This window comes from Psittacula echo (assembly GCF_963264785.1).
Source record: "Psittacula echo genome assembly, chromosome: Z".
Classification (NCBI taxonomy): domain Eukaryota; kingdom Metazoa; phylum Chordata; class Aves; order Psittaciformes; family Psittacidae; genus Psittacula; species Psittacula echo.
Genome location: NC_137742.1, coordinates 26,015,643 through 26,042,156, shown reverse-complemented (window position 1 = coordinate 26,042,156; position 26,514 = coordinate 26,015,643). Strand labels below are relative to the sequence as shown.

General features: G+C 39.0%; 2 protein-coding genes across 2 annotated transcripts in view; one reads left to right on the top strand and one right to left on the bottom strand.

Annotated features, from left to right (window-relative positions):
- DMGDH (dimethylglycine dehydrogenase) overlaps positions 1-9,790 on the bottom strand; it is a gene marked incomplete at both ends in the record, with an annotated part of 42,459 nt that extends 32,669 nt beyond the window's left edge. The window contains 3 exons of the mRNA XM_080638174.1: positions 777-875; positions 7,499-7,664; positions 9,669-9,790. Of these exons, the coding sequence (XP_080494300.1) occupies positions 777-875; positions 7,499-7,664; positions 9,669-9,790 (387 nt within the window). The remainder of the gene's footprint in view (positions 1-776; positions 876-7,498; positions 7,665-9,668) is intronic.
- A 378-nt stretch (positions 9,791-10,168) lies between these two features.
- On the top strand, positions 10,169-26,002 carry LOC308232363 (betaine--homocysteine S-methyltransferase 1; the record flags this gene model as incomplete). The annotated part of the gene is made up of 8 exons (XM_080638458.1): positions 10,169-10,207; positions 13,780-13,912; positions 17,392-17,510; positions 19,479-19,670; positions 20,272-20,419; positions 21,339-21,521; positions 25,093-25,321; positions 25,828-26,002. The coding sequence occupies 8 exons, from the start codon at positions 10,169-10,171 to the stop codon at positions 26,000-26,002; spliced, it is 1,218 nt and encodes a 405-aa protein (XP_080494584.1).
- Positions 26,003-26,514: the final 512 nt, after the last annotated feature.

Here is a 26,514-nt window from a genome sequence, read left to right as displayed (position 1 = left end):
TTTTAATAAAGTGGAAATCCTTATATAGCTGGAAACTGAACGTTCACTTTCTGGTAAACACTATTTACTTCATGGGATATTAATATGGCTGAGTAAGTCTTTTAGAAAACTCACAATGATAATCTGCTGTAGCATCTTACCTAGATAAGCAGTAGAAAGAAGAAAAAGCGTTTTATTACAGTTGTTGAAGTTTTAGATTAGTACAGTGAGAATCATACAATTTCTGCTTAAGTCTGAAGTAAGCATGAATTTAGTGAATGAAAGCTATATGGCTGAATGATGCTAGATAAAACAGACGACTTCAATGTTTCTTTGCATACCCATTCCTGAACTCAGTAAAAAGACATCTCTAAAAGGGATGGGAAGAATTACAGCAATCTTCTCAAATATGGACAGGGTCATATCATATGAATTTTTAAGTGGACATGTTTAAAGAAGGAATATATTGTAATCAATCCATTCATTCCAGATCTTGATGTTATTTTAACTCCCATACCAAGCTGATGTTGCAGACTCTCAGTCTGCTGAACTTCTAAGATGTTTTTATCAAAACCATTTTCTTAAACTTTAGAGAGATCTGTGATACCATCTAAAATATTTAGTGACTAAGCACCAGATTACAGCATATATATGTAGGCAGAAGAATATACTTCAATCAAAAGGGAGCCTTACGGCAGTCATGAACACATGCACGTATACAACTTGTCAACTCCAAACTTTTTTATAAGACTAACAGTACTGATCTTAATTAATACTTTAAAGATTAAGGAGATTACCTGTCCAGTCTCTTCTTCCAGCTTTTCATAGAGTTTGATGCTGTAAGAATGGATTTTCTTCAAGTTTATTCCAGGATGAAAATAAGTAGTTAAGCCAGCCTTAAACAAGAAATAGGAACAACACCACAGAAATATGATTAGAAATGCAGTATTTTCTTTCCCTTCTTCCAAAGTCATTGAAAAAGAACTGTCAAATACTGTAAAGAAAAGCAACACATGGGTAGAGCCAACTGCTACAAAGATAAAAATAAAGTCCTTTCCCTACTTACGGCATTCTTGTTCTCTGCACATGTGTTTTTCCACCTGTCTTTTCTCATCAAACTTGTCAACCCATGATACTCTTGCAGCTGTTCTCTCCTATGGTTTCCTTTCTTGCTTAAATTATTCAGTTGTCTGTTTCAAGCCTTTCAGAAGAGATACACAACTCCATTCCTGATCAACTAAATCAACTGATTATATGTCCTGTAATAGGATCTTTTCCTTCTTGCAGATGGAGACGGGAGAGAAACCAAAACTTCACATACACCAGATCTTAACAAGAGTTATTTTCTGCAATGTGAACAGCAGGGCCATGGAAGTCAAGTGTTCTGTTCTCAACAGTTGGCTCATGTGGTAGCTAAAGAGCAATTGCTACATTTCAGAAGTAATTTAAGAAATCACTATATATATTTGCACATCATTTTACCATTACCAGGTCTGACTTCAGAAAGCTGTCAAGCCTTTTCTGGGTTCATGTAGATGTAAAATCAAGAAGTTACCACAGTCTCGTCTGTATTAAAGGAAACTATTCACCTGCCTACAGTAGAGACAGCTGCATCAATCTAATGACATTCACACCTGCAGAGATTTAGCACTTAGAAAAAGTAGAATTTAAGTGTTATTGCAGTTAAGCATACGTCTTTTTATCTCCTCATCTCTAAACCCCTTTTTCCAAGGGAAACAACAGAAATGCAAAATTACCTTAGGTTTTACAAGCTAACTGCACTGCTTTGAATAGTTTGTATTTATATATAGCACATATTTTATTAACCAAAACAGAACTTGTTCATAGATTCAGGTTGCTTCAATTAAGGAAACTAGACACAAGATTTCATCTTGGCATTCACTGCCATTCTGAGGAAAAACATCAGGAAATATAAAAGTGAAAAATAACACATACAGTAGAGTTCTGATGGTTTCCTTGTAAGTTGCTTAGCATGCATATACGTTAACTACTCTTGATTTTAACTCATTAACTCTGTTCTGTGCTACACATTTAAGGCTTTAACTTTTAAAGCTATTGGAATAACCATACACAGATGAATAACAAATGCAAGATTTAGTGGTCTTCAAAGATATATTTGAAACTAATTTAGTTATGTTAAGAACCTATTAAATGTTACACTTCTTTATAATTAATACCACATATATTGCATGAATTAGATCACACATCGTCATTTTTTTCAACTATGGCCTCTTCTGACCTATCTTTCTTGGTGTGGCTTCACATTTAAGACCAGATCTTTTTATTCAGAAAAAAATAACTTGAAGCTGCTCTTAGCAAATGGCTTACCATCAAACTTGCTTACCACGGTAAGCAAATGGCTTACCATGAATCATACTCACTGCCTGAGATGACAGGTACTCAGGATCTTCAGAGCAAGAGTATGATAACTGTATGTCATTACTGATTGTGTGTCTTTACACTAGCCACAATGTTAAAAGTTTTCCCTACTTTTCTTTGTATTTTAGCAATGCCAAATAAACCAATGGAAGAAAAGTTCAAAATTAGAAATTTACCAGTATTATGTTTTTTAGTTGTGCCTATATTTTAGTCATAAATTTGGCTTCAGTTCCCTACTTATGTTTAGTATTTTTCATTACCACAACAATCCCAGTTTAAAAAAGTGATCACACATATCTGTAGAAGGGAGATAAATCTACTAAGGGCCACATTAAGTACAAAGCAGGCATGTGGATTCAGAAAGTCCTTGGGTTAAATTAATAGTCTGGAATAATATCACTTGTCCTTTTCTTATTATCATATCAGATCATCACTATACTGGGCACTGCTGGAGACTGAATACTTCAATAAATGAATGTGCTTTTATGTTGTTATGAACACATTTATTTTCATTATCTCAGACTAAAACCCAGGGCTCTTTCACTGAAGAATTTGTAATTAAAACTTGTTTATTTCTTAAAAATAAATCCGAAGGGCCTTTGGTCTCTGTATTCAGAATAAAGAAATAAATTAGGCATTGAAACGTTTACATTTCTTTAGCCATGTATAATTATCTATGAGCAATTAATTCACTTGTACCTGCAATTTTGTCATATGATATTGTTTTTACTGTCTATTTTTATTCATGTAAACATTTTCTGGTCTTCTGTTATTTTTCAAAATCTAATACATTTTCCAGATGTAGAGAAATTCCATTTTATTGGTCACCGTTAGTAAAGTCATTTGAATCAAACGAACCACAAATCACTTGCAACTTAGCTACAAAACCACACACATTCAAGATCATTAAACTGCAGAAACTAAATAAAAACCTTCTCTCTCTGATTTTTTCTAAGTGATCAAAAGAATTTTAAACACATTTCATGCCTTTTGGCTTCAGATAATGGATGTTTCTGATTTCAGGAGTGCACTTGAGAGACAACTATAACCTGACTGTACTATATAAAAATTAAGATAATAGAATCATAAAATAATGATAATAAACCAAACAGTTTGAATGAAACCTCAGGAAGTCTCTATTCAACCTCATACTGAAAGGTCAGTTACAAGATCAGACCAGGTTGCTCAAGATTTTCTCCAGCCCCATCTTGAAAATCTCCAAGGACAGAGATCGCACTACTTCCCTGGCCAAGTGTGGAACTTTGCATTTTTCTCTGTCCTCATCAAATTTTATGAAGTTCCTGTCCTTCCATCCTCACAGGCTGTCAAGGTCCTTCATCATGGAAGCCTTGCTCTTACATGCATTATCAGTTCTCCCAGTTTGGTGTGAACTGCAGACCTGTTGAGCACGCATTTTGTCACCTACTCCAGCTCATTGATAAAGATATTAAACAGGATGGGCCCCAGGACAGACCCCTGCAACATGCCACATATTTCCAGGCTTTGGGTAGAGTATGAGCCACTAACCACTGCCCTCTGAAGCTAACCACTAGTCTTTTCACTATCTGTTTGTCCAGTCATAGGGACCATAACATTTTCAGCTGAATACATGATTATTATGGGAAACAGTGTTTAAATTCTGTTAAAATGCAGGTAAGTGACACCAGTTGCTCTCCCGTTGTCTAGAAACTCAGTCATTTTATCATAGAAGGTGGTCAGGTTTAGTCAGACACGACTTGCACTTGGCAAATCCATGCTGACTGTTCAAAATCACCTTTTTTCTCCTTTATGGGCCCAGCTCTGAGACACACTCTGTAATTTTCTGAAGAACCAAAGTATGGCTAGCTGGCCTTTAGCTCCTCTGCTTATGGCTTTTTTTGAATGTGCATACATATGCCCTTCTCCAAATGCTGGGTACCTCCACCAATCTCCAGAGTCTTTCAAATGTCATACATCTGTGGCCTTGCAATGCTGCCAGCATTGGATGCAGCCCATCTGGTCCAATGTATCTGCATGAGTCAAAGTCTCCCAGTAATCACCGGCTTGATCCTCAACTACTGCTGGTAGTTCCTTTTCTTCTTGAACCCTGCTCAGGCCTGAGAAACCTTGTCAGTGAAAACTCAGGCAAAGAAGACAGTGAGTATTTCAGCCTTATCAGTGTACACTGTGACTAAATTACCCACCTCATTCAACAACACTCCCACATTCCCCTTGTTCAGCCTTTTACTACTAATACAGCAGTAGATGCTCTTCTTGTTGTCTTTAATGTTCCTCACAAGTCTTGACTCTAATTGAGCTTTGGCTTTCCCAACATCCTCTTCTCATGCCCAGGCAATTTTTCTAAATTGCCCCTTTGTAGCCTTTTCCTGCTTCTACCCTCTTTATACTGTGCTTTTGCTCCAAAACTCATTCATGAGCTCCCTATCTGGCCTAGCTGGCCTCACAGTGCGTCTGCTTGTTTTCTTGAGTTCAGAGTGAACCATCCCTGGATTTGAAAGAGGTTTGCTCTAGGCTTTGCTCTATTTTTGCAAGACAGTGATTTTGTTAGCAGCAAAATCAGTTGCATGTCAAGAAAAACTATTACATAACAGAATGATGTGTTAAGTGTTTCCCTAGAAAAGACCTTTTAAAAAGGTAACAACACCAAGAGTCTACTAGCTGAATGAGTTATACAAGCCTTGTTCAGTCCCTGGGGCTTCAGTAAGACTGCAAATTATCTTACCTGCAGAATAGGGGAGCTTTGAGAGTTCTTGAAGCCTAAGACTTGGCTTTGTTTACACACATGGAATAACCACTGCTTTGATAAGGTTAGACAGGTATAAAAACGAACAGCATTTGCTCTGTTAGCTATATGTTCCTATTACTGGTAGTAGATAAAAGTGCACATTTTCTGTGCTGTTTTAATAACACATGTGAAATTCAGCCAAATTTATCTCAGACCCGAGAAGTGGAAGAAAGTTTTGGCAGTAATACTAGCAGGAATATGATCTACATGAAACACGATCGTGAGCTCTAGCTGGACTTAGCAGACTCTGAAAGAGAAAATGTGATATAGTACAGGACAGAACTAATTCCATCATTTGTGGCTGCAGGCAATATAGTACAAGCCATTTCACGCTCTAACTATATGTGTAATTTCCAACTGTATCTAGTACTGTATCACTGTGAGGAAAACACTGATAAGTGCACAGTACTTGGTATAACAAACAACTCACAGTCACAGTTTTGATTTTTCTCACCATCTGAAATAGACCTATCATCAATCTTTTAATCTTCAGATACAGCACTCTGAGATAAGAAAAGAGACAGAATACCACGCACTCTACCTAATGGTTATCCATTTTAATATGTCGCATAACTAGGTTTCTTGCTGGGTTAACCGCACCAAATTCTGCTGCAACAGGTGCCACAAGGCAGCCCTCTCAGTTGTGGTGGTGCCGGCATTTTCTCTGATGCGCTCCAGGTCCTTCCCTATCTTTGAAACAGAGCTCCTAATTCAGTGTTCCATTGCTGCATTCACTAAGAAGTGGGGGAAAAAGACACTGAAGGAGAGGTTTCTTTTACACAGTTATGAGCAATAAACTAGAGCAAGCGAGTAAAACAACACGAACAAAGGAAACAGTAACAACCCTCATTCATGATTTAGGTTTCTTATTCCATAGGAGGATTTTTATTATATTTTACACACATATTGTTCCTTATACACGTTGGATAAATAAAATCAGTCTGTGCCTCACTAGAGGACACTTAAGTCAAAGTATTTCTTAGAACATTTCATAGTTTTGATTCAATACAGAAGATGCATTATCTGACATTATGCATGGTGTTGCTTTGTTTGCTGAACTGCTATCAGCTGTACTATGACTGTCTAAAAGAGACGTAATTACCCAATTTTGTTTTTCCTAACTCCTTACAATATACTTTCTTTGCTTTGTTTGTTAATAAACAAGTACAATGAAGTATAAACTTACTTATACATTCAGATAGTGATTTTTTTAATTTCATTTTTTCCTGTTGCTCTCTCATAAGGCCCCAAACACATAAAATGTCTCCTCTAAGATGAAGTACTTCAAACTTCCTCTCCTGGGAGAAGTATGAGAATACAAATCAAATATAATCCCTTTGAGTTATCCTCCCTAATTTGTTCCTGAAAGGCACTCAGCAACTATAGTTACATAGTATTAACAGAGTAGTTTTAGAGACAGCAAACTGTTGGGTTTTTACTCTTTTGTGATGCTACACACAGGGATAACATTCTCCCAGTTTCAGCTACGCGCAGCTGGAAATGAATGGAAAAAAACATGTTATTGTGGCAAGTTTTATTTCATTTCATTACACTGCCTACTCCAGACATTGACATAGAAAATACGTAACTACATACATGCATGTTGTGCACCAGTATGTCCATGTGATTAGCACTATTATAGGAGGTGTCCCCACCGTCATTATTACATGTATGTCTTTTTAGTTCTTGTCCTTACAGTACAAACATTCAGCCTTAAGAAAACCCCACAGTGTACAGCTGTTAGCTTTGCTCCTCCAAGATTTTGTGTAACGCCAGCTGTGACAGGAAAGAAAGCTCTTGTCTCTAATAGGAATCAGTTTCTGCAACAGTGGTATTCTCTGAGAACTGGACACTAATAACATTACTTAATCACCTCTTTTTCAGTATGTCACATATTAAAAAAAAAAGTAATTACACATACAATAATGTCAAATTGCACATTTTTGGTTTATGCATGGCAGTGCAACCATTTCCAATGATAAAGTCTGCAGTATAAATTCAATCACCTTAGAAACAAAACCTTACATTTAAGAAGTCTAAGTTCAAATCCAGTTAACTGCCAAAAATGTATGATAATACTAATAGTTACCTTCCAGTTATTTCAAAATACAGTCCAATTTTTACTAATGAGAAAGTGTACTATGGGTAGCTGAACCAACATTTCAAAACTCATACAGTTGATCTATAAAGAGCTTAGGGCTAAAGTTTGTATCTATAAAATAACCAAGATTGTTAATCTCTGGAAAGCCAGGGAATGTAAAGGTAATGAAACTTCCACTACAGTTGGATACACAAACTGCTGTTAGTCTGAAATATTAACAAAACATTTCTTACTGCATGCCAAGTTGATCCAGCAGTGAGCTCAGATTTTTCTAGCAGAACAACATCCTTCAAGCCAGCTTTAGCCAAGTGATAGGCTAGACTTACACCAACACAACCACCTCCGATGATCACTGTGTCTGCATTATCTTTCCCCAAGGAAGGAGAAGGGGTTTCTTTTCTGGGGAAGAAAATAAAATTACAGACAGTTACAAGAAGACAACTGCAGTTTTGTCCATCTTTCTTGTTTACTGCTCTGATCAGTATAACTTGGTGCCTGTTTGGGAGTATAGACACACCTGACTTAAAACCTAACCTGTTCACTCTCTATCACAGTATCATGGAATCATAGAATGGTTTGGGTTGGAAAAAAACCTTAAAGCTCATCCAGTTCCACCCCCCCTGCCACAGGCAGGGACACTTTCCACTAGACCAGGTTGCTCCAAGCCCCGTCCAACCTGGCCTTGAACACTGCCAGGGCTGAGGCAGCCACAGCTTCTCTCGGCAACCTGTGCCAGTGCCTCAGCACCTGCACAGGGAAGAATTTCTTTGTCATGTCTAATCAAAATCCACCCTCTCTCAGTTTAAAATCATTCCTCTTGTCACTACATGCCCTTGTAAAAAGTCCTTTTATCTTCTTTTAAAGTAAATGCTTTTAAATGGTCAGATACATAAAGAGTAGTAATACAAAAAACAAAGCAAGTTTGCTTCCACTCACAACTTTAAATCTTTATTTGTCAAAAATACCCTTATATGTAGATCCTATTTCTCAATAGGAAACTGTACCCCTGAAAAGACAGTGTCAAAACCTGACTTTTCAAAAGTGCTGTAGTATATGAAACAAAAAGAAAATTTTTTAAAAAGTCTACTTAGTAAGGCACCTTATTAGATTTCTAAAGCAAGCGTCAGCACACATCAGTGTATGTGTTCATTCAAAATGAATTTTTACTTTTATGTTCTATGTTGACATGTCCTACTTTGCTGAAGTCGAAACATTATAGAAACAGGTTTATGTCAATGGCTCACACCTGCCATTACACCAGGTTGCATTTTCACAACCACTTCAAGCCAGCACAAACCAGAACTGCAGCTGTGTCCTCCTCCATCTCATCTCTTCCTACTCTCTTCTGCCCTATCCACAGAAAGCCAAGAAGCAAGCCAGATCAGATATTTAACCTATGTTTAAAAAGCTGTTTTCTTTTTTTTTTCATGTGAGACAAGGTAGAATCTCTTAGTACCATAGCAGTACAGACTGGTGTGAAATCACAGTATGTCTCCCTTCAGGACAGTTAATCAATACTCAGTTTTGTCCCTTCCCTCCTTGTACATTTGCTTTCGCAACTTGTCCGGTGAAAGGTTTTCTAATGTGTAACTAGTCTTCCACCCATCCTGCACCCAGAAATCAAAGCTATTAGTTTATGTATTATGAGTGGACATCTTATAATGTGATATTTCATACGCAAATGCAGGAGGAACATGCACCATGCTTACTCACTATGTGACAGCGAATGAAACGTAAAGTACATGGGAGCCCTGGACACCACAAGTTTTCTGAATTTGGTGCATCACACATTTGCACATGCTCTTTTCTGAGATCACACATTAATTTTTGCAAGTTAACAATAAGCTGTTTAACAGCTTATTGTGAGACACTTTATCACCAGCTCCACTACTGAATTTTGAGAGCCATGGTAATCAAGGTCAAGGGTAGTAATGTTTCTCATGCTTCTTTTATGCATTTTTATAAAATTTGTTCACCTGAATTTCAAATCTTTTCAAACCTTTTCTTCCAAACCCGGGAGACTGGGAAGAATACGGGGGGTGGCTTCCCTGTGAACTTCACGGTTCACACGGGTGAAACAAGTGAATTTTTTGCACATCGACATGGCTCAGAAGACAACAGGAGGGGTGCCTCTGTACCAGGTCCCTGCCTCACCCCGCGATGGTCTGGTCTTAGGAGAAGATGCACCTCGTGCCCACGGGGAGAGGCCCGGTGATCCCCGACCGGGATTCGCTGGCGCTCCGCAGGCAGGCACACGGAGCCCGCTCCCCACCTTTCCCTCACAGCCCCGCCGAGCAGCGTCGTCCTGGGGGTCGCGCCTTGAACCACGGCAGCTACCGGCCCCACCGCCCCCCGCCCGCCAGGTACAGCCCAGCCCGGTCCGGCCCGCGGGACTGCACTCACCGCCCCTGGGCGCCAGCGCCGCTGCCGAGGGGCCGCAGGACAGCCGCGGAGAGGCGGTAGGGCCGGCCGCGGCGACGAGGGGGCCGCAGATGCCTCAGGGCTCCCCGCAGGACGGCGCTCATCGCGCGCACAGTCACCGGCAGCAGGAATAGAGAGCGCTGGCTCTGCGCCCCTCCCGTCCCGTTCGTGCCGGCGAGGAGCAGGATGCCGGACCGCCCCCTGGCTGAGCGGCAGCCGCGGGAGCAACTGGGCACCACCTGACCCCAAACCAGGCAGAATGGGGACGCGCGAGGCAGCCCCGGGCAGTGCCGGCCCCCCTCGGGGTCAGGGGCCCGGCCGGACCGGGCGGGGTGTTGCTCGCAGTGCTGCCCACCGCGGCCCGCCTCCTCCCGGCTATAAAAGCATGGCCGGAGAGCCCGGGGGAATCCTGAGCTAATATCCTGAGCTCTGTGCCGAGCCAGTGGGGCAGACTCGGCAGCCAGCGTCCCTGGGCGAAGAAGATGCTGCCGACCGGGAAGACCACGAAGCAGGGCAAAAGGGTAATTCTCCCGCCTCTCCCTACTCCCCGTGAGCCCGTCCCGCTCCGCTGCCCGGCGCTGGTGCACCGGCGGGCGGCGGGAGAGGTGCCTCCGGCGATGCTGCGGAGGGCGGCTCTGGGCCTGTTCCTGGCACCGCTGCACCACGCCGTCAATCCAGCCCTGTCAGGGCCTTGCCCGGAGGCTCTCCGGGGGGTCTGCCCGGAGGATGGTTGTCCTGAGGAGCTGCTGCCGAACGGGCACAGCCGCTAACCGTGCTTGTTTAACCTCCCAGTAGGGTACTGGGTATTTCTGCAGGTAAGGCCAAATTGGGAAAAGCTAAAGTAAAGCCATAACCGCACCTGTTCAACATGGAGCCATCAAAGACAATTGGACCCCATTATGAGCTTGATAGATTAGGCTGAATTTAATGCTGTAACAGCTCATAGAATTTTTATTTTTCTGAACATACAGACTGGAGTCACCAAAGTTCAAAACTATTTTGCGTAATATTGTTTGATATGCAAATTGAGCAGTGCTTGCAACACATTAAAATGGTGAGTATTTTAAACCTAAACAGTCATTGGATGGGATTTCTGCTTCCAGCATCCTTCCAACTCTATTTAAAAGCCCCAAATTGCTCTTCTCTTGATTTATATAACTGAATACCAATAGTGGTTGTAGTATGAGCGCAGTATCCAACATATGCATGCCTTCTGCACCCTCGTTTAGCTGAAGAAATAAGCCAATATAAAAAGTTATCTAGGCATCAGCCATTATGGCCATTAAGGTAAATATATGAAGAATATCTAAATCAAACCCTCTGATGTATGCCAGTACTGCTACCCTGTACTGCTGCTTGGGAAAGTCAGTGGAATCACGTATTCTGTCTTCAATTCAGAAGGACACTTGTATCATTAATATCATACTTCTTACTCAGACCTGGTTTTACTCATTTTTATGTGTAGCATGTAAGTCTAGAGTAAGAGAACACAAGGATATGGGAAGAAGTGTATGGTAGCAAAAGCAAAGCAGTGAAAGGATGACTCAAAAAAGTCTTGGTTAGCTTTTTATGGGTACTAATTCTTGTTATTTAATAACAGATCTGTGTACTACCAGATCACCTGTTAGTAAAATTTTGATCTGCATTACACATGAGCACACAGTTCTAGGTCTTTGGGGCAGAAGAAAACAATTCTGATGCTAAACTTACACTAGCTATATGCTGGTTGAGCCAATGGTATTTTACCTAGTATAGGTAAAGTAAAAAAGGTGTGAAGAGATGGTATCAGACCTGCAATAAAGTTTGCAAAAGAGTTATTTCTATTTTAAGCCAATCTGAAACAATGAAGTGAGATTCTATTAAGTACTTTGTGTTTTGTAGCTGTCACCTGCTCTTAGATGCCTCAACACTAGGTTTAATATATCACAGTATATTACATATTAAGATGCTGTGGTGTATTTGATCATGGCTTATGTTGCTTCTGTGTGTCAAAAGTGAAGATTATTTAGTTTTAAAAAAGCTAGAACTGTGAAGGAAAGCTTATGTTAAATCCTGGAAGTGACTTGTTAAAAGAAAAAATCTGTTAGCTGTAGTGCATGTGAATATACTACCTGTATATGATGTCAACATGTGTCTATTACTCATTGTTCAGTTAACGAGCAACAACTTGAGGCTGCTTGTACGTTAAAGGTTTGGTTTTATATCTTCTGCACTCATCTGCATATTAAACTGCTGAAGCAGGCTCTGTCTATGAAAGATTCCTTGGAAGGCAGAGAGAGCAGGGACTCAACCAGTGATCCCTTGGATGCCTTTCTCTGGCACAATTTGAGACATTGTTACAACTGCAAATTAGTTAATTGAAAACACAATCTTTACAAAGCCTCTGACATCTACATTTAGATCAGAATTGCCCTAACATACAGGCATGACTGGTAAACATATTGAGAATTACTGAGTTTTGGAGATTGAGTATTGCCAGATGAGTTTTGCCCTGCTTCTGCAGGGCACACAGAATCATAAAATAGTTTGGGTTGGAAGGGGCCTTCAAAGGTCATAAAGTAAGAGAAAAGATAAAAGAAAGGTAAAAGCTTTCAAACTTTATTAAATAAAGTTAATCAGGTCAGTATTTTATCATGTCCACAATGTGCAATGGAATGTGCCGCAGAGATTTGCAAGCTGGCACTTGTCCAAGCTCATCTGTCTGCATAGCAGCACTGTGTATAGAAGTCCTGCCACCTTGCTGGCATTTCAGGGCCTGAGCCAAAAATGCCAACCCTCTCAGCCAGGCTATGTAGCCTCCAAGTAGCCTTACACTGCTGTGTTTGGTACTGGAACTGGCAGAGTTGATACAGTTCTCCCTCTTTTGGAAAAGCATACTCATGCGATCTAAAGGGTGGTGCTGAGACCCCATCAGTGTTTGTCTTTCCTGGACATGTGAGATAACTGAGTAAATGCAGGAGAAATTATCAAGAAAGATAATCTACTAAAGGTTGGAGGCTAATTATTAAAACCCTCTTCCTCTCAGTACTAAAACCACACTCAACTCTACATCCACAAAGCTTTTATTCTCCTACTCTCTCAAGTATCATCAAACTGAAATGCTGCTGTGCCACCAAGAAAAGATAACTATGGAGGGAAATTTCAGTCTTGCCTTTGATTAATGCCTTTCCTGTACCCACTACCTTTGTTGATATAATAGGTCTGCATTCATCCACTTTTTAAAGTAAATAGGACTAATTTCTCCAATTGTATTACAATCATAATTCTATTTAGTGTAATAGTAAGGTACTTTTTGGAAAATTTGAACAAGCCAATGAAGCAATGAAAACAGTACAAAAAATAATATGTATTAGGTGCAACCACTATATGTTGTTCTCTTTTTTTTTTCAATTTTACAAAAAACGCCTCATACTCCCTTGCATTGGCAAGTTCAAGGCAGAAGCAAGGTTAATCACAGGGTACTGTAAGGTTTGTAATTTGGCATCTTAGAACATTTCAGGGCTGTGCAAAACAAGCAGGATTTTCTTTCATGTCTTAAGTCTAGGTAAGCAAACCCAGGCCAGTAAAAAGTCTGTCAGACAATGCAGGCCAGCATTTTGAGATGTTTTATTTGGTAAGAAAATGTGACATGCTTAACTTTTCTATGATACCTGTTGTGCCATTTTGGGTCACAACCTACTTGTGCTGAGGCTGAAGGAGCAAATTAGCTGATGAAAAGGTCAGTGATACTAGAATTTCATTTTAAGAAGCTTCTCATGTAGTTTACAGGGGAATCTGAGATGGTATTTTACTTTCATAGGCATGGAATTAGACAATTGGCTTTAGTTCTGGTGACTATCTCTGGAATAGGACAAACCTGACTAATAAAAAATCTTACATAATATATATGAACATATTAAAGCAGACCATCTATTACTCTTTAAAGAGAATTTCAAGAAGGAAATTTATTGCTTTTTATTATTATGGCAAAGATGGTTTTGGTAGCCCATAAATATTTGTCTGCTTTGCAAATGCAGGAAATGGCAACAGAGACAAATGAAGCCCACAGAATGGGAGACCTGTAATTGTTAACCTGCCATCCTGCTTTCTTCAGGGTATTCTAGAGCGCCTAGATGCTGGAGAAATTGTGATTGGAGATGGAGGATTTGTCTTTGCTCTTGAAAAGAGGGGATACGTAAAAGCTGGGCCTTGGACTCCTGAAGCAACTGTAGAGCACCCAGAAGCAGGTCAGTTTTACTTGGAAATGGTAATCCTGTAGTGAATGTAAACATGGTTGACTAAATAATAAATATATAGGAAGATATAGTAGGTTTTTAAATAGAAGTTTTATTTGACACTGTTAGAATTGCACTGGTAAGAACAGCCTAAGACTATGTAGACCAAATGTTCATCTTGGAGTCATAGACAGATTGGGTTGGAAGAGACACTGAAGACCATCTACTTTGACCCCTACTGCCATGGGCAAGGGCACCTTCTACTACACCAGGCTGATCAAAGCCTCATCCAACCTGGCCTTGAACACTTCTAGGGATCTTACCCCTTTTTCTTGCTCAAATGCTGGCCAAAAGCAGTTGGCTGGATAAGAAAGAGTATGAGCAGTGCAAACATGTAGTGGTACCTCTCCAGAATGCTCTCCCAGTCTTCAATAATTTGCAATGCAGTGACTTTTTGACCCAGATACTGTATCTTTGTATTTAATACCATTCAATGGTTTCTGTCTCTTGGATTTGTCTAGTCTGCCCTTCAGCTGATATACAGCTTATAATTTAAAGTATCTTGTGAAAAATAATTCTGCTGTTAACTGCTTTGTTGTGTGCTGGTCATTCTAGGACTTCTATATTGTTACAAATTACTGTAGTTTGTTTATTAATTCTTTCATGGAAATAGCAGTTTTTAATAAACAATGGAATGGGAGTATTTAATGTATCTGGCTCCATTGTGAAATGGGAAATGATAAACTTCAGAATAACCTAGGAATTGCAATAAGAATTTCATGGAGTAACTCTCTTAAAGTGGTCGGAATCAAAATAAGCAATCATTCCATGCCTTCCAGCATAAAGATTACAGTGTTTACCATAAGTAATGCAAAAGGAGATGCTATTATCTAATTATGTAGGCTTCATTACAAGAAAGCATTTGCCCTAGTAGTATGATGTGCAGTTAATTCCACAAGCCAATTCAGAATATCCTGGAGAACAAAAAAAGTCTTTGTTCTAAGTGTTTGCTCCTTCAAATTATTCACTTCTCTATTCAGGGGGAGAAGGAAGAGGAGGGAAAGGAGGAGAGTGATTTTAGCCCTCACTATTACACTGCTTTGTACACCTTAACTATTTATTCACCATAATCCTTCTCGACCTTCACGTGGCACTTTGTGTGGCATGCCTAACTTAGGGTCCTGGATAGCCTTAGATAATGCAGACCTCCAGCACAGGTTTACAGGGTGATGACCTAATTTGCTAACTCTCATCTCTTCCTGAAATATCACATCACCTCTCTCTGGTTTTCACCAACTCTACCTTTGTCTGCCCCTCCACATTCCATTTTACAAATCACAGCACTTACTCCATGCTTTTTATTTCCCCTTTGCTTACTTATTTTGCACATCAAGAGCCCTTGATGCTTTCCACATGTCTTTTTGGGAAGTGCAGATTTCAGTTTATGGGGAATGCAAGACATCTCCTTACACAGAGACAGTTGCAGATGGTTTGAATTGGCTAAATTGGCACACAGATTTGCTTCAAATGAGTGATCAGTAGTCATAGGTTAAAATCCAGCCTTCTAAGAATTGCTACTGATTTGCTAGAACATAATTGCTCATGTTTGTAAGATAGTTACTAATTTTTTTATAAGCCCCTCATAGGCTATTTATAAATACACCCTTCATTGGAAATGTGTTCATTTCTATTCATAAAGTGTGCAGCCTCCCCTCCCTTCCTGCTTTTTGCATGCTAAAGGGTCATGTTACTTTGAAAACAGGTGTAAAGAACAGAAGGAGCAACTGGCTGGGCCAGTGGATGTAAAACCCATACAACTACCAGACTTCTTGTCCTTTGTAAGGAAGAAAGGAATGAGAAGGAGGGAGGTTCTGAGAATGCAGCAAGGAATGAAGAGTAGGGGGAGTGAGTTCAATGCCGTTATATCCATTCCAAAAGAGAAATTTTCAAGACTGACAAGTTTAGAAATGAGATCTAAATATTTCTTCTGAGCCTGATTAGATGCTGCTTTGTAGTGACCAATATGCATAGGCACATATGAAATCTAACCCTGGTAGTTCAGGCTGATTCCAGTGACTTTTTGAACTGTAGCAAAGCTACAGCCAATGTTCTTGGGTAGGTCTTTGTGACCGCTGGGAAAAGCAGCATTGTGTTAAACCACAGTGTTGTGATTTAACAAGGCTGAAATTAGAAATGAGGTACTGTACCAGTAGAGAAAAGCAAGGGACACTACACTGTTCTTTCAATGAAAGCAGACCTGCTTGCATGTATGCAGATTGACTTCAGCAACAAAAACAGTTGTTCGAGCTTCTGTGACATAGAAGGCTGTATTTGTTTCAGCAGAGGGGAGTAATTTTATTTTCATGACACATTCACACATTTCCCTAACGACACAGATTGTCTGTAGACAATGAGATATAATAAACCAGGACTTCAGGAAAGCTTTCCTAAACATCTGCCACAGAAAAAGCAGTGTTCTCGTGTCTGTGTATGGTATCTAGGGAATAAATTATTCCTGTACTTGCTATTTTAAATCTGTTCTACATGACCATTAGTGTGTTAGAAATCATTATAATTATTGTTCTTCAGGTGTATATATATATAAAATCACTTGATATCTCCTGTTCTGCTCCTGCTGTGGCAATTGCAATGTACTGTTTACAGCGATGAAGGTATAACTACCATCACAAAGCCTGCTCTCAAAGGCCAAATGTAGGAAATTTGTCCATTAAAAGTAATGCCAACCTATTTTTCAAAAGAAGCATTGGCTCTGTAGTAAAATCATCATGTTCAGACTTATGAGAAGAATGAAGTTTCTGTTGTGATTCACTTTTCTGGAGCAAGAAATCATCTTTTAATTAAGGATGTATTTAGCAAAACAGCTTTGGTTTTGCCTGACTAGACTCAGCTAGAGTTTTGTAGGGGAACAAAAACAGAAAACCCAAAATGGAGAAGGTAATGGAACACTGTATTCTTTTATATAAATACCATCTTCGCCTCTATTTGTTGCCACAATACTTTTTCTGTTTTCTTCTTCGTAGCCTAGAAGCTAAGAAAATGAGGCGCTTTCATTTTATGATCTTTTTTGTCTGCTATTCCTTGTTATGCTTACATATTCTTTTGTCAGATGTCTGCTTTCCCTTCCTACATCAGTATGCAGTTCTATCAAATTAAGTTGGGAGGCCTGAAGGACTGCAGAAAGTAAAAGATAGGCAAGGTGTCATGCAAAACTGAATCTACTGATAAACTAAATAGAAATCTTCAGTCATTCTTACCAGAGAAAAACTAAGGAGAAAGTTTTCTACCTAACGTTCTGAGAGGGAGAAGAAAGAAATTTTACACAGGCTGGAGTACTGCTTCTACTCTCTCATGATGGCTCTTCTAGTAAACACTTATTTACAGTAACATTACTTCAATGAACATTTAATTTTGGGATAGCAACAGTAATAAGTGTAGGAAACATCTCTTCTTTGTCTCTTAATTCTTTGCAGTTCGTCAGCTTCATCGTGAATTCCTCAGAGCTGGATCCAGTGTTCTACAGACATTCACCTTTTATGCCAGTGAGGACAAACTAGAGAACAGGGGCAATTATGTAGCTGAGAAAATAAGTGTGAGTAAAACTCTGTTTTGATGGAGATATGAAATAAATGGATTATTTTCAAAAGGCTTAGCAGAGACATTATCAAGTGCTTTCACAGTTTGTCATAACAGTTTTGGCTGTATTTGAAGACCAAAGAATTGGATGATGCAATTTCAGAGTGTGGAATAGCAAGAAAGACGAACAAAAAAATTAAAAAAAAAAAAAGAAAAAGAAAAAGAGAAGGGCAAGGATGAAGAGAGGAAAGGGGATGTCCACATTGTATTTTTTCCATCTGAGGGGATTAGTTTGCTGGAGTTTTTATACAAATTGTATATGGAGGATTAAATGCACAGAGAGCACAATCGGTGAAAAAACAAGTGCTTTAACATCCAGAGAAACAAAAAACAACTTTAAAATGCTGAAGAATCCTTGACAATGAGTGGCTAATGAGAATGGAATGTTTTTTAGAACCCTGTCTTCAGTAAAGTAACAACTTAAAAATCCAAGGTATACACAGTGGTCAGTATCCCCCTTCTTACATGAATGGGTAATCTGTTACAGCAATGCAAGTACCATGCTTGTGTTTTCTTACCACCTACACAAAGGAGTTGTATGATGTTGGGTGTGTTCACTACAGGAAGGCCCCAGCTCCACTGGGACTTCTGGCACAAGCATTTCTAGATAGCTCCTTTGAGATTAGAAAGTTTGCCATTCAGTGTATTCTCTAATCCTTCCCCCTTTGGTCCTATTGTCTATTTCAACTTTTGCAAAACAGAGAAGATTCTTCAGGGATCAGGGAAGACGGAATATCTTTGAAGATATCCCAAGCCAGAAATCTAAACAATCTGGACAAGAGGGAAACACTTGAGGCTTAATTAAGAGGTCAGACCAAAATGTCTTATGACCAAATATATTTGAAATGCTGCACCTTCACATTTAATAGATACATCTGAAGTGGTTGCCCTAGAAACACAGTGCCTCTAGAACAAGCCACGCTGCAACTCTTGCTGCCATGCAGAATTATAAGAATGGCTGTGAAAACACCTGATACAGGGAATGCATTGTAGCAAAGCTTTAGAGATTGATTAACTGCTAGCTCTAGAAGCAGGTTCCTCAAGGCTTTAATTCGTTTATGGCTCCATCTCCCAGGGTTCCCAAATGTGTACATGAGCACAAATGAAAATGGAAGACAGTCTGTCAGCAATAACCTTAAAAATCAGATGGGTCTTTAGACACAGCCATGAGAAACTTCATCTGAAATAAACCTATGTACATTCTAACTAGTCCGTGGACTGCAGAGAAACCTGCTTGAATAAGCACTTGTTATCTATCAGAAATAATGATTCTTTTCCCAAAATCTTTTCTCCCCCAGCTTGACCTCTTCTTCACTAGCTGCTCAAGTCATCCTGATTTAGGTAGAGAGGGAATGTGTCTTTCAGTCTAGGTGATTAATTAATCATGTATTAAGTTATAAGTTTCCTGTTACTACTCTTGAACTAGTAAATTTAACATCAGATAATGTTTAAAAAAAATGCCTTAAATAGTTCTGTATGAATATTGTATGTTAAATTTTGTAAATTCTCAAAATACTAAAATACATTATAAAAAAAAGACAAATCAATTGAAATTACTACACATTGTTTTCAACCCACAAAGTGTCAGAATAAAATCATACACTTAAAAGGTGAAGAAAATTCCACTTCACACTAAATATTTGGGTTTTATAGACTATTCATATAAGATGCATTAAAGTTAATGAATTTTTGTAGCATTTGATATTATGATAATCTAGAAGTGGCAAGAAATTTGTTTCCTAGTGTTTGCTATTTTTTTTGAAAGATGCTGATCTTTCTGATCAATGTTATTAAAAATCCATTTAAATTATAGAAGAATACAAAGAAGCCATTATGGATTTTGACTCTTTTTGTACTTTTTGTGCTCTGAAGTTACACAGATATCTCTGACCAGGTAAAACTGATATAATCTATATTCACACAGTGCCAGAAAGTTAACGAAGCTGCTTGTGACATTGCAAGAGAAGTGGCTAATGAAGGTGATGCTTTAGTGGCTGGAGGAGTCAGTCAAACACCATCATACTTAAACTGCAAGGATAAAGCAGAGGTTAAAGCAGTCTTTCGAAAGCAACTAGATATCTTTATGAAGAAGAATGTGGACTTCCTAATTGCAGAGGTAAATCTGTAAGAAAAGTACATGCCTTCAATAGGCACAGTGTTACTACAATATGTCTAGTCTGCTTTAGGATTGCCATTATTTATTGCTTCCTCCTTTAAAATTTTCTGTTGTGCTTTTATTCCAATAGCATTAGGTATTTTTCTAAATGCACAATACCATCTGCAAGCATCCTAGAATAGGAACCCTGAAACCTGAATTTCTACCTCAGTCAAATCAAATTCTGTACTGGTACGAACAGGATAGATTAATGTGATCTTGATTAGTTCCTATTTCCTCCTATACTGTAATCAACCTAAGGCGACTTTTCTGTATGAAAATAGTTCTTGGGGTATTAATCCCTGATTAATCCTGTATAGGTATTCCTATAGTGAAACAACAGTATAACTATTTTTTATTTAGTTTTACTTACTGACTTTAAAATCCTTTTTCAACTGTGTAGTTAGTGAAATCAGTTGAATTCTGTCAGTGTAACTCAGGAAAGAATCAAGTTGTATTCTCGTGAATTTGTTGAATTTGGGGTCTGGATTAGTGCATTTATGCTTCATCTCAGAAGCAGTAGTAGTAGAAACAGAAGTAGTCTACTTTTAATTTCTTTCAGTACTTTGAACATGTTGAAGAGGCTGTCTGGGCAGTTGAAGTTCTAAAAGAATCTGGAAAGCCAGTTGCAGCTACAATGTGCATTGGTCCAGAAGGAGACATGCACGGTATTCCACCTGGACAATGCGCTGTCCAACTGGTAAAGGCTGGTAAGAACCTGTTTCAAGATGCCCTTTAAAAGTATGGAACAAAATAAAGTCCTTAAGTATTGAGATAAATGTATGCGTATCTCAGGTAGCTTCCAACCTTCATTATATCTGATAAAGTTTGGAACACGTAGGAAAGTTTTTATGTGTACTTTACTACAGCAGACTTGTAAAAAAATAAGAAACAAATGAGAATGAAGCTATGAAATCCCTATTAACCAGGCTGGTACTGGAACCAATAGCCACGGCCTGCTGATACTGAATAGAGCAAAATCCTTCACCTACTCAAATTTGGTTACAAAGCCAACTGCAAATTATGGAAATATAAGCAGAATCCAAAGCCACCTTTGATTCTCTACTCGCTTCTAGAAATGTATGGATCACAGTTCAAACCCATGATGAAAGAATAAGAGGATGAAAAAGTTTTCTCTTTTTGCCCATCAAAGGCTGTATTTTCTGCAGAACAAAGGGACGGGCAGAAGAAATCTATCAAGGGCATGATGAATGATGGTGCAGGGGTTTATTATGTCTGTTCTGAACTATTCTTTCCTTTTGGAGTTAGAATTGAAATCCAAAGGCAGAACCTGTGTTAGGAACCTGCTAGCTATTTGCATATGTGTCTGTACATAACCAGTCTTCACTGATGAAGCACTGATAAGAAAAGTAACTGTATGAGGGTCAGAAATGTGTTTCATCATCATCAGGAAGGTAAAGAGGAGTGCAACTGAGATATAAATGGAACAATCAACCCCAGGAGAGTTGAGGCTTGCTCTAGCCCAACTGCCTTGTTTTCATAATGCTGATGTATGTTGGTGTAATGCTGGTGTAAAGATGGAGTGCTCTGCTTCTGGGTGCTGTGGCTAAGAACCTTCACCTCCCACTTCCTGGGGAAATGTGACTTGAAGCTATTTTCCTCTCCTAGGTGCTTCCATTGTTGGAGTCAACTGCCATTTTGATCCAGATACCGCCCTGGAAACTGTAAAATTGATGCAAGAGGGCTTGCAGGCAGCTAAACTGAAAGCCCACCTGATGTCCCAACCACTTGCTTTCCATACACCTGATTGCGGAAAGCAGGGGTTTATTGATCTTCCAGAATTTCCCTTTGGTAAGACAAGGGTATCTTTTGTTTTGTTTGCTTTAATTTGTTTGTTTGTTTGTTTCAATTGTGTGCGCCTGTTCTCTTCCCCTGCTCCCTCCCCACCAGCTTTTAGTACAGCTGAAGCTGCAATGTGTCTTTCTATACAATAAGATGAGTCCTGTCTGGCATTTTCTACACCCTAAACTCCATTAGAAAATGTAGCTCTTTCTTGTGCTATTGAATCATGTTGAGGAAAACTGGGAACAGTCCAAAGAAATGAACAAGAGCAAATACACTAAGAAAACCCCAGTGTTTGGGTTGTGACATCTATCCCACCAGCCCTATAATGTTTACCTGTGTAGGGATTTAATGTGCAATGCATATGCATAATTGGATATAGGTGCATGATTATTGCATTCATAATGGCTCAGTCATGCACGTGTAACTGTCTAATATAAGTGAAATTAATAGAAACCAGAAAAGGGAATATATTCTTTGATGTTGCTAACAAATAGGTTAGCAGTTTGGAGATGGATTCAATACATGTATGCTCAGGAGAAATTGTACGAAGACTGAAAGATTCAGATGCTTTACGTGTATATAAAGCTTGTGTATTTAGGGTTATTTCCCCCTGTGAGGTAGCACATCACAGCTCTTTGAGATGAGAGAATAAAATCAGCCTAAACATTTTAAATTTGATTAGAAAAATGCTTTAATGTTCAGTTATCATACCCACTTCTTTTCAAGATCAGACTATAAAATAAGGTATTGAAACATTCAAAATCTGAATTTGTAGCAAAAAGAAAAGATAGATGTGATTTTCAGGAAGGGTTTTTTTTTTTTAATTCTCTCTATACATAAGTGAAGGAAAGAAGCATGAGCTTGAGGCATTCATTAAATGATAATAACATGTCTGAGTTCTGAAAATATTCTGGGATGTTTGAAAGTGTTAGGAACTCATTTATCCTAGCCATTCCTTCATGTAGCTCCTGATTGCAAGCAAAAAAAGTATAGAACAGATGCAGTAAGTAATGAAGTGAATTGAAGGATTCACTCTTTGTGATGTTATGGTTCTTGGATTCTATTTTATAAGCAATCTGTACGAGATTTCAGCTTTTAAAAATTTCATGAGTCAGCTGTAGAAGGCTGGTTGTGTGGATGCTTTCCATACCCAGAAGGAGTAACTGATCACTTGATGCCAGACTTTCAGTTTGGTAAATCATTGTTAAACTGACCCAGTTAAGTCTGGGTTTTGTGAAAGGCAATATGCACAAATAAGTTTTTCGATATTTTAAGTACACATAACCTCTGTACAGGGCAACAAGATCTCAGTCTTTAAGGAAGTGTTGGTTATGTTTTGGCAAACTCCAGCACCTAGAAGCCAGCAGTATTTAATTATCTGTAGAAATTTTTCCCATGTTCTGTGTTTTCCCTGCTGTGTTACTGAGATGTCACCACTTAAGCAAGGACAATGTTTTAGAAAGAAATGTCCCAGACATTCAAGGCATACTCAAGTATTTCAAGAGTAAATATATAGAGGGGCTAAACCTGGGAGCATGTTACAAGGTTCTCCTAAAAAAATGATGTAAATTTCAATTTCTCTACTATAAATGTTAGTATAAACTGTTAAGCTATAGATGTTTAATTCTGAATAAAGCCAAGAAATGCATTGAGAGGCATGGAAAATAGAATGTTAGTCAATTTTGGGAAGGGGAAATCCCACAAAGTGTAATCTATATGGCAGCTTCTTTTCATAAAAGTTTGCTTGTTTTCAGTCACCATCTCTTACCACCTATGTGGCCAGTTCTTATGGCAGGGTCTGTCCCTGTTTCTTCACAGAGATTAGCTTGTTGCTGTCCTTACACTCTTGAAGCACAAGGACTGATTCATATAATCATAGAATGGTTTGGGTTGAAAGGGACCTTAAAGATCATCTCAACTTGCTCAACAGTTCCCCAGTTCCTTGTTTCCCTTTTTAAAAATGGGTGCACTGTTTCCCCTTTTCCAGGCACAGGGAACCTCACCAGACTGCCACAACTTTACAAATATAATAGACAGTGGCTTAGCCACTTCTTCCGCCAGTTCCCTCAAGACCTGATTTCATCAGGTTCTCTGGATCGTGACAGGGTGTGTGATGAAGAAAGCAGGAAGCATTCCCATGAAGTTTAGTTGCCTATAACTAAGTTGTCTTAGTTATAAATTGAGTGCAAGATACTGCCTGCTTACTGCTGATCATTTGTATCAATTTTGCATTACCTTTTTATGAGATAATAAAATGATGAATTGTGCTTCTGATGCTTTTCTCATGCCTACAGGACTGTACACAAGCTTACTTTTATTAAACAGCTTTCATCTGTTTCTGCTTCTGATAGCACATAATCTACTTTTCTTTTGTCCTGTCATTCCCTCTGAGATCAGTAATTTTCTGCTTAAGAACATTTCATTATTTTCTTCTGCTTTTTATTTTCTGAACCTGTTTCTTAACTACCTGTTCAACTTAGATTTGCTTTTTATCACCTTCTTGCATGTTAAGCATTTTTGGGAAAGGACATAGGGAGAAGAATCCTACTTTTCTGCTGTGTTGCTGGAGCCTTGCTACCTCACCATAGCTCCTTTGCCCAGTGGAGGGCTCAGTGCACAGACATTGTGATGCACTTGCCTGATAACCATGCTGGTTCCTCACCTGCAGATGTGCATAAAGAAGTGGGAGGATTTTCATTCCTTTACTCGTGTATTTCTAGTCCTTAAAGTTTCTTCTACTTTCCAGTTCTGCCACTCTTGTGCCTCTTCCCTCTGATGTATGTTTTAACTTGCCCTTTTCACTTTCTTTTCCTTTCTTTCCACAAGTCCTCTCAGCTCGGTTATCAATCACTCTGCTTACCACAACCTGCAACAGGGAGAAGGGTTCAAAATACAGATTACATCCTCACTTATCTACACACAGAACTTTCCACAAGGAACAAAGTGGTTTTAGGTAGTAATCTGCTTACAGCTGGAATTATAACTAAGTGAGGGATGGACTACAAAATAGCTACAAATCCCAGCTGTCAGTGAAACGACTGGCTGTTACTAGCTGATCATGGAAAAAAGTGCATTAAGTATTCCTCAGGAATAACGAGCAGGCTTATTCCTGTTGCAGGTAGGCTGATACCTTCTCCTTTCACAGATTAGAGTACTGCAATCATATTTCCCAGATACTGATTGTTTATTAGGAACTCTTTGGAAACGTGGACGTAACATTGAAAGTACTCCAATGCTCCAGCTAAGAACTCTGGCACAATGGCAAGCATGTGAATTACAGCTTGGGTTTTAGAAGTTTAGGAAGTATTTCAGAAGCTTAGTATCCGAAGATAGTAGGTGCTGTTTCGCAAGATGAGAAAAGCTTACAAGCATAGCTCAGCGGAGCACAGCAGAATCTGAAAGCTGGACTTCTGAAAGTTTGCATCATTAATTCTAGCTCACACAGTTCAAATGTGTGTATCTACATCTACAACCAGTTTTGCAAACAATGTGCAAGTGTTCCAACAACATGACTTCTTACAAAAAATTGTGCTCAAATGGAACATGGTGGGAACTTAAGATATTAATGTCTTTGCAGCTTTGGAGCCAAGAATTGTAAGCAGATGGGATGTTCAAAATTATGCAAGAAAGGCCTATGACTTGGGAATTCGTTATATTGGAGGTTGCTGTGGATTTGAGCCATATCACATCCGAGCAATAGCTGAGGAGCTGGCTCCTGAAAGAGGATTTTTTCCAGAAGCTTCTGAGAAACATGGTAGCTGGGGAAATAGCCTGAGCATGCATACCAAACCCTGGGTCAGAGCAAGGTATGTATGTCTGACCTGGAGAGCACACCAACATACTCCTCGCAAAAGTTTATATTGGTCCATGCAGCAGACTGGCTTAACTGATTTGTAGGTCTAAATATTACTGTAAACATTCTATGTGTTAACAATTTTGAAGAATTAAATCTGACTGGGGATGAGGGAAAGGGGTGAAGTGGCAGTAAGAGAGGTCCAGAAATTCTCATCTGTCTTTAAACTGAAGATTTGGTCTGAATTAATGTGCAAGTAATTAAAGAAATTTAAGACTGAAAACTGTAAAACAGATCCTAATGGTCAGTTTCTTACAATGTTTCTTTCATGAAAAGATACTTTTTAAGTATGTAGCATTTCATTGCATGTTTTCATTCATACTTCTGTATCTAAATACAGAAATATGTCAGCCTGTGCAAGTTAGATGACCCTCTGCAATGGTCATTTAAGCCATATTTCCTTTACTATTGTAAGGTGCTGGAAAGAAGACCACCCTGATTTTCTTTTTCTTTCTTTAGGGCAAGAAAAGAATACTGGGAGAATCTGAAGCCTGCTTCAGGCAGACCATATTGTCCTTCAATGTCAAAGCCAGATGGCTGGGGAGTGACCAAAGGATCCAGGGAGCTAATGCAACAGAAAGAAGCAACAAGTGAACAACAGCTGAAGGAGCTCTTCCAGAAACAGAAGTTCTAATCCACTGCATTCTCTGTTAGTTAGGTGCCATTAATTGGGTAGACACAGAAATATGTGAAAAGTAATAATTGGCTTAACCCACCTGTGGAAAGAGAAAAAGCCTTCTATAAATACAGCTGTCAATGGACTTCCACTCCTGAGTCTGTGTTCAGTTTAGGGTTATGTAGGAGCTTCCTCAGATCTCAAGGTTTGTCAAGGACTACTTCAGGGACACATAAGCTGACAGACCCACAGTTATCTGTAGTTGTTTTCTTGATTTCAAAAGAATAAAAGTAAAATGGAAAATACTTATATTGGAAACAAAAATAAGGAGAATGAGATCTTGCAGGAGTTTGTTATATGGAGGAGAAAGGTTCAGAGAACTTTTAAGAAAGAAAAATGACAGGTGACTGACTCTGGTTTTATCTTGAGTTACCATGTACACAAGATTTACTCATTTGGAGACTAAAAGGCTTAAAAAAATATTCTGAAATTAAAACAAATAAACAAATTAAGGTTAACATGATGGAAGA